The following is an 8657-nucleotide window of genomic DNA, read 5'->3' on the forward strand; positions in this document are numbered from 1 at the left end:
GTGAAGCAAGAATATTGTAGTAACAAAGGACGACGAGCTTAGGAAGAGGACCAAAAGCCCTTCATTCAAACAACGCTTTCCTTTCTTTGTATATTGTGCCACGTCCCATTTAAGAATTTATGATTAATGTAGAGATGACAGCAGTTACTATAGGGCTCACGGCGGATGTGACCGGTCGACAAGAGATGCTTACTCCTCCTAGGCACCCGATCCCACCTTTGGTGTGTCCAGGGGTCTGTGTTTGCATAACTCTCTATTTTGTATTGCTTATAGGATTTATGAGATTGAACACTCTTCGTTATCTTCACCTTTCATGAAGTGCTACAAATTGATGGATAGCATTTAACGTCGTAACAATGGGGGGGGGGGGGGGGGGGTGGGGGTGGGGGGGGGGTCATTATCGTGCCAGTGCCTCCTGTAACACGGGACTTCCGTTATACATTTCATATTTTAAAAACTCCTGACTTTCACTTCTCTTGCCGGGCGCTTAGCGAGGGAACAGTCACAACCTACGTTACAAGTCATAAGTTTCACGGGGCGCCAAGATCGCTGAACGAACCCAGGGCCTTCTTGTTGCAAAGCTAACACCCTAACCTCTTAACATCCATTCATTGTGGCATTGATGTCTATCAGAAAGGGGTCCGCCAACTTCGGTGAAGTCAGATATGTGGAAAATTAACGATACAAACGAAAAATTTGGATCAGAAAAACACATTATGGTGCATGAATAAATTGACGTAAAATTAAGCTTAATAATTATCTCCAGTTTTAATGTCACTTTTGGTAAAAGATGTTGAATGCTTGGAATCCTTTTTAATCCTCAAACAGCAAATAGCCAGAAAAACTCGTCTCCCACCCAAAAGAGTTATGCCCGTCTGATGCTGAAAGTCGAACCCAAACAGAATCCCCTGCATTAACGTGAACGATAGTTAACTGCCCTCCATAAGCGCAAGTTGAAGATCCCCCGGCATAGGTTCCGCCTTTACGGACGCCTTCCACGACCAGTTCTGTATGTACGTCATGCCCCGATATGCATTGCAGTATGTGTACATCAAAAACGTACACCCCAGACACGTTGGGGTTGAATATCCCCGTAGAATGATGGTAAAAGTTACCCACGTTAGAGATGACGTGTCCAAAAGCCAGAGTTTGATGCACGGCAAGGTTGCTATAATCCGTGGGACTATCGGCAGAGAACGCAATTCTGTACGAGTTGTCTGTAAAATCAAACATACTAGTATTATTATAATCAAATGCACAATTAGATGCGCAAAAATTCTATTATGTTCTTTACTATTTTATTTTTCCTCTTTCCGTGTATACTACAGAACGTAAACAGATGGAGGTATTAAGATTCCATTTCTCTACAATGCTGGGTCTATGTAGCCTAGTGATTAAAGTGTTCGCTTCACAACAGAGAGGATCAGTTTCGAATCTCGTTCCCGGCACTGCGTCAAACAGAAAACGTTTTACAAAGATAGTGACTGTCCTCTGTCAAGCTTCCGGCATAAGAAATGAAAGTCACCGATCATTTGAATTTGACCTTAAAATGGAGATCGCGTGTCACGTTTGGTGGCGATATAATAAAAGAAACTTAACTGCCAATAATGCTTTTAAAATAAGTAAAACAGCATTCATACATATCTATAATGGCGTCAGTAAGTGTCGCAACATATATACATGTAGTGTGTGTACCATCCCCACTGCAGCATTAAATAGAGTTTTTGTCCAAATGTTTCCTAAAGTATGAATGATATTCAACCTTTGAATAATCTGTTAGTGTTACTACAAAGTTTTATATAATAGTTACAACTTACTAGCAGTACCGGAAGTCGTCATCGGCAAGGGCAGCAACAGTCTTCGAGATCTGTCTTCAAACGGCGTCTCACTATGAGTTTCATTTTTCTAGAAAAAGGGTGTTAAAGGTTGGTAACACACACACACACAGTAATTTCAAAGACAAATAATTTTAGTGCATTCCGAAAAAAAGTGTAAAGAGAACACAACGGGCACGTTTGATTGGGAAGACTCGGGTAACTCTAGACTGATGTTTGTACATGCGCAGAAGCTAGACTCGGGTAACTCTAGACTGATGTTTGTACATGATGAAAAGCTAGACTCGGGTAACTCTAGAGTGGTGTTTGTACATGCGCAGAAGCTAGACTCGGGTAACCCTAGACTGATGTTTGTACATGCGCAGAAGCTAGACTCGGGTAACCCTAGAGTGATGTTTGTACATGATGAAAGCTAGACTCGGGTAACCCTAGAGTGATGTTTGTACATGCGCAGAAGCTAGACTCGGGTAACCCTAGAGTGATGTTTGTACATGCGCAGAAGCTAGACTCATACAACAACTGTTGCCCTAGTGTTGTTTTGAAAAATGGCGTTTGATATGAAAATCGTATCCATGACAATTTATTTAAATGTAGTAGTTTATTTTGATACCGAGCAGTATTTAATTACATTATTTTAGGACTGCATGTACATACATATATCGTCAAAATCAAAGTACATGTTATGAATAAGTACTTAGTCTTTTATCAGCACAAAATATGCTTAATTTTATTCATATCTGTTTAGAAAAACATGTTCACACTACATCACAAATCCATACTTAACAGGGGGATTCTCCGTTATTTCCTTTGCAATTACGACACGTAAGACTTTTTTCTATAGCTAGTCTTCTACTCTGAAAAATACTCCGCCACTCTGACCACTCATATTCAATGCCCGACCTACCTGTAGAAATCTACCACCACCTTTCTGTCTTACCTGTAGAAATCTATCCCCACCTTTCTGCCTTACCTGTAGAAATCTACCCCCACCGTTCTGTCTCACTTCCTGGCGGAGCTGACTGACCTCATTTCTCAGCGCTAACAATTCCCGCCGCAGTGATTCATTGGATAAATCATCACCGGGATGGAGTTCTGACAATCCTTGTTGCAGCGCACAAATCCAGAACAGAAATAGTGTGTGCTTTGGTTCTAACATACCAGTGTTTAGAGGATATGTTGTGTTAAATTCAAATTGTGTCACGTTCACCAGAAGGTCATTATCTATGAGAGAGATAAGAGCGTATGTACTGACACACTGATCAGTATAAGGCATCTAATTAGCCTTGTGTAAACATACCGGTATGATTGATTGATTTGATGTTGTTTAACGTACCTTCTTAAAATATTTCACTCATATGGAGACGTCACCATTGCCGACGAAAGTCTGCAAAATTTAGGCTTATGATCGGCGCTTATGGTCTTTGAGCAGGGGGGATCTTTATCGTCCCACACCTGCTGTGGCACGGCAAGGGGTACTAAGGACATATTCTGATCCAGATTCCCAAGGAATTGCGAACGTATGCACTGCATACCATTTTTCACTTGGTCTGTACATGAAATCAGCCTCTCGTCATTTTTCGTTCCACTTTCCATGAACAGTGGTGGGTCCATCTTCGCTAGGCAAGGGTTTACGATCCGCTCCGCTTCTCTACAAGACAAGCTGAACGGATCGTAAACCCCTGGCTAGCGAAGATGTGGAGGATCTAACAAATTGCGAGAAGTTCAAGCAGGCAGTTTGAGACTCCAATGGCGTGAAGGCTAGGTCCAACCTCCAAAAACAAAACTATTTCTGATCATATGTTGGGTAGATTTAGAATCAGAAACATAGTATGCTCCAGATAATTTATCAGAATGACATGGATTAAATACACTGCAAATAACGGACGCGATAGCTCAATGGTAGAGCGCTCGCTTTGTAACCGGAGTTGGAGGCTCGCTCGTGACACGACCACGTCAAACCTAGGACGTAATCATAGGTAGTGATGGTTCCTTCATACAACACGGCATTTAGAAGTGTGATATACGGGTCTTTCAGTTGTGACCTTAAAAACGAAGGTTCCATGTCGCGACAGGCGTAAGGATGTTAACGAACCCTCACTGTTATTGCTACAAGCGCCAGGCATGCGTCTTGATTTAGAGTATGTCTCAATATGCGCAAAAACAAACTCGTCGGGACATAAAACAAAGGTCAAACTGTAAGTAAATCATATCATTAGAATGCGATACACGTAACTGAAACTACATCTAGATTAATTTCAGACCAATAGGAGGTCCAGGAGACATCTCAATCTAGGCACTGTCACTTCCCAACTGAGGAGAAATGTACTTAGGAACCTTCCTTTGGCTTAGAATGATCCTCATTTCTCTTTACATGTGATAGAAATCCACGTTACAGGTGTACGTGAGGTCTAATCATTTTGTTGTTGTATATTGTTTAACGTTCCGCTCGAGAATGTTTCACTCATCTGGAGATCATTGTTGGGGCAGGGCTGTAAAATTTAGGTCTATGCTCGGCGCTTGCAGCCTTTGAGCAGGGAGGGATTTTTATCGTGCCACACCTACTGTGACACGGGTCCTCTGTTTTCACGGTCTCATCCGAAGGACCGCCCCATTTAGTCTTATCATTTGGTAAATAGGATTAATATTCCTGTCAAATGTCCTTGTGAAAGCGTTAGATCTACATGGACATTTACGACTAAATGATGTAATGCTATAAATAATTGCAATTTGTGGACTAAACAATATAAATTTCGTTCGTTGAAGAATTTCATCTTATTATGTCTGTATCATAACCTTTTAATGAAGTTTGTACACAAGTAATCAATCTGCATATAGGAGAAAGCCGGAGAAACTGCTCTCCCAAGCGACACCATTCACTCCGTCAGATGACCGGACTCTCACCCAAACACTGTCGCCCGCATTGACGTGAAGCACTGCCATCCCGCCCCCGTTAGAGCAGTGAGTTGAGTCACCAGTGTAATGCGCTGCCTTACTGACCCCTTCCACCACGAGCTCCGTTCTAAATATATGTCCTGCCGAACATATCAATATTTGCACGTCGAAGACGTAAACTCCAGAGGTGTTGGGAATGAAGGTTCCGGTTGAATGATGGTAGCAATTTCCTACATTGGTAATGTCGTTTCCGAAAATAAGAGCTTGGTGAAGAGCTAGGTTGTGGCCGCCGTCGGTGATCTTATTGGCATAGAAGGCTATTTTAGGGGAATTACCTGAAGGAAAATGTAAAGAACTAATATTCAGTGTCGCAAATCACTTGTCAAAAATTGATATTGTTTCTGATAAAAGATACTGAAAATGGACCACAAGCTTACAAAGAACACGTGTACCAAAATTCGAGCCATACTTTTATCATAGCAATGAAAAGGACCAATTACATTTGTACTTATTAATAAAAAAATCCCAGAAAATATGTACAATACAAATACTTATAAGGAAGTTCTGGAAACGATAATTACAACAAAACACACTTATAGTGAGGTGCTGAGAACGAACAATTACAGTAAAACATGCTTATAGTGAAGTGCTGGGGACGAACGATTACAGTGAAACACGCTTATAGTGAAGTGCTGAGAACGAACAATTACAGTAAAACATGCTTATAGTGAAGTACTGGGGACGAACGATTACAGTGAAACACGCTTATAGTGAAGTGCTGGGGACGAACAAATTCGACTCGTTATAAATGTGGTTTGTTATATTCAATAAGTTCAAAATGTGTTTTAAAATCACAGGGAATCAAAATCATATTATTGGAAGTGTGAATTCATTATAAGCTTGTTAACTGTAACCATGTTTAACTGTAAGTATGAATTCATTATAAGCGTGTTCACTGTAACGGTGTTTAAATCATAAGCATGTTCGCTGTAACCATGTTTAATTGTAAGTGTGAATTCATTATAAGCGTGTTAACTGTAATCGTGTTTTACTGTAAGTGTGAATTCATTATAAGTGTGTTCACTGTAACCATGTTTTACTGTAAGTGTGAATTCATTATAAGCGTGTTCACTGTAACCGTGTTTTACTGTAAGTATGAATTCATTAGAAGTGTGTTCACTGTAACTGTGTTTTACTGCAAGTGTGAATTCATTATAAGTGTGTTCACTGTAACCGTGTTTTACTGTAAGTGTGAATTCATTATAAGCGTGTTCACTGTAACCATGTTTAACTGTAAGTGTGAATTCATTATAAATGTGTTTGCGGTAACCGTGTTTGACTACGTGTGAATTCATTATAAGTGAGTTAACAGTAACCGTGTTTAACTGTAAGCGTGAATTCATTATTAGCGAGTTCGCTGTAACCATGTTTGACTGTAACTGTGAATTCATTATAAGTGTGTTCGCTGTAACCGTGTTTGACTGTAAGTGTAAATTCATTATAAGCGAGTTAACTGTAACCGTGTTTAACTGTAAGCGTGAATTCATTATAAACGAGTTTAACTGTAAGCGTGAATTCATAATTGTTGTGTTCACTGTAACCATATTTAACTGTAAGTGTGAATACATTATAAGCGAGTTCACTGTAACCGTGCTTTACTGTACGTGTGAATTCATTATAATCGAGTTCACTGTAACTGTGTTTTACTGTACGTGTGAATTCATTATAAGCGAGTTCATTGTAACTGTGTTTTAGTGTAAGCGTGAATTCATTATAAGCATGTTCGCTGTAACCATGTTTAATTGTAAGTGTGAATTCATTATAAGCGTGTTAACTGTAATCGTGTTTTACTGTAAGTGTGAATTCATTATAAGTGTGTTCACTGTAACCGTGTTTTACTGTAAGTATGAATTCATTATAAGTGTGTTCAATGTAACCATGTTTTACTGTAAGTGTGAATTCATTATAAGTGTGTTTGATGTAACAGTGTTTTACTGCAAGTGTGAATTCATTATAAGTGTGTTCACTGTAACCGTGTTTTATTGTAAGTATGAATTCATTATAAGCGTGTTCACTGTAACCGTGTTTTACTGTAAGTATGAATTCATTATAAGTGTGTTCAATGTAACCATGTTTTACTGTAAGTGTGAATTCATTATAAGTGTGTTTGATGTAACAGTGTTTTACTGCAAGTGTGAATTCATTATAAGCTTGTTCACTGTAACTGTGTTTTACTGCAAGTGTGAATTCATTATAAGCGTGTTCACTGTAACCGTGTGTTACTGTAAGTGTGAATTCATCATAATCAGGTTCCCTGTAACCGTGTTTAAAAAAATGAAGGATGATGTTGTTGTTGCCATTATATTATAGGGAATATCAAACTTTTAAAAAAAAAGTTCATGTACAAGCTTCAATACTGGTTGTGGAGCAAGACGGTCGTCATATCATCTGATCATGTGATTAGCGACACCGCAATAATGAAGAAATAAAATTGTGGGCGTGATCCATTAGTGATATTTTGCTGTTGAACGAATATGATTGTTTTCATTGATTGTTTTGATGTTTTTCGCCACATTCAACAATTTTTCAGTTAAATAGTTGCGCCCAGTTTTTTTGTTGGTGGAAGAAAGAACCCAGATACAACGTACCTGGGAAGAGACCACCGACCTTCCGAAAGTAAACTGGGAAAATTTCTCACTTACCGGCGCGAGCGAGATTCGAACCTGCGCCGACCAGAGGTGAGAGGCCGTGTGATTATGAGCGCGATGCTTTAACCACTCAGCCACGGATGTCCTGTCTTAAATGAATATGTATTGCATTTTTTTTTTTTTTTGGTTGTTTTTGTTGTTGTTGTTTTTTGTTTTTGTTGTTGTTGTTTTTGTTGAGAAACGTCGACCTAAAAAGTCCTTTCATGTAAAACATCTGACAACCCGTAAATCATCCCAACCTTTCCCTGTGTTTTCGCTTAAAGAATATATCTACAATTAGCAAATTATGACATATTACTACTGATATTACCTTCAGAATTAGAGTTGTTTAATGGCGAATTCAGCAACAACCTTTTCCTTAGAGACTTGCCACGAGTCTCCGGGAAATTTGGGTGTTCCTGCAGAGTTCCACTTTGTTTCGGTTTTTGCGTCAGTTCCTGTCGAAGCTAATTTATTTCCTCGCCCTGTCTCTCGAGTTTCTCTTTCAATCCTGTCAGCTCATCTCGCAGTGCTTGGATTACATCGGAACACGGTCCACTGGATTCCCCTCCGCGAGAGTTGTCGTGAATCTCCGATCTGACCAAGATTATGCAAAACAGCAGAATTGTGCATTTCATTACTATCATAGCGCTGGTATATATGTTGGAATTTAGAGTAAGGCTTATCAATACAGCGTCAAAACAATGTTCAAGATTAGAGCACGAGGTTAGAATATGTCACGTGTGTGAATACCTTGTCGATTTATTCAGTTTATCTGCATCTTAAACTGTTTCACACAGTACTATTAGTATTTATTCACATCGATCCATTCCCGTGGGGACCCGGATTAGAATATTTTCTCAGTATCCTTAAATTTGCTTGTCGAAAAGGATGACTAAATGGGGCGGTCAAGTGGATAAGACCGCAAAAACCGAGGTCTCGTGCCGCAGCAGGTGGTAGGTGTGACACGATGCAGATCCCTCCCTGCTCAAAGGCCGTAAACGCTGAGCATAGGTCTAAATTTTGTATCCCTTTTCCGGCAATGGTGACGTCTTCATATGAGTGAAAAATTCTCGGACGTTAAACAATGTACAATCAACCTGTAACTAGATAGATTCCTGTCTGACGTGTTCCGGCCTGGAGGTTATAAAACTTTTTGAGCACGTTTTCATACTCAAATTCAAACGCTAAATCGTACCCATACTCAAAAATAAATGTTATAAAACTTTAATAAAATCATCCT

General features: G+C 39.6%; 1 protein-coding gene and 1 pseudogene across 1 annotated transcript; both read right to left on the bottom strand.

Moving 5' to 3' along the window:
* Positions 1–749: 749 nt before the first annotated feature.
* LOC125675999 (complement C1q-like protein 2) lies at positions 750–3057 on the bottom strand. Its single transcript, XM_048913870.2, has 3 exons — positions 2806–3057; positions 1818–1905; positions 750–1217 (listed from the first exon to the last, which is right to left on the bottom strand). Exons 1-3 carry the CDS (start codon positions 2989–2991, stop codon positions 814–816), a joined length of 678 nt encoding a protein of 225 aa, XP_048769827.2. The 5' UTR covers positions 2992–3057; the 3' UTR covers positions 750–813.
* A 1553-nt stretch (positions 3058–4610) lies between these two features.
* On the bottom strand, positions 4611–8127 carry LOC125675352 (complement C1q-like protein 2; annotated as a pseudogene).
* Between the last annotated feature and the right edge of the window lie 530 nt (positions 8128–8657).

Source organism: Ostrea edulis, chromosome 3 (assembly GCF_947568905.1).
Source record: "Ostrea edulis chromosome 3, xbOstEdul1.1, whole genome shotgun sequence".
In the NCBI taxonomy this organism is placed as follows: Eukaryota; Metazoa; Mollusca; class Bivalvia; order Ostreida; family Ostreidae; genus Ostrea; species Ostrea edulis.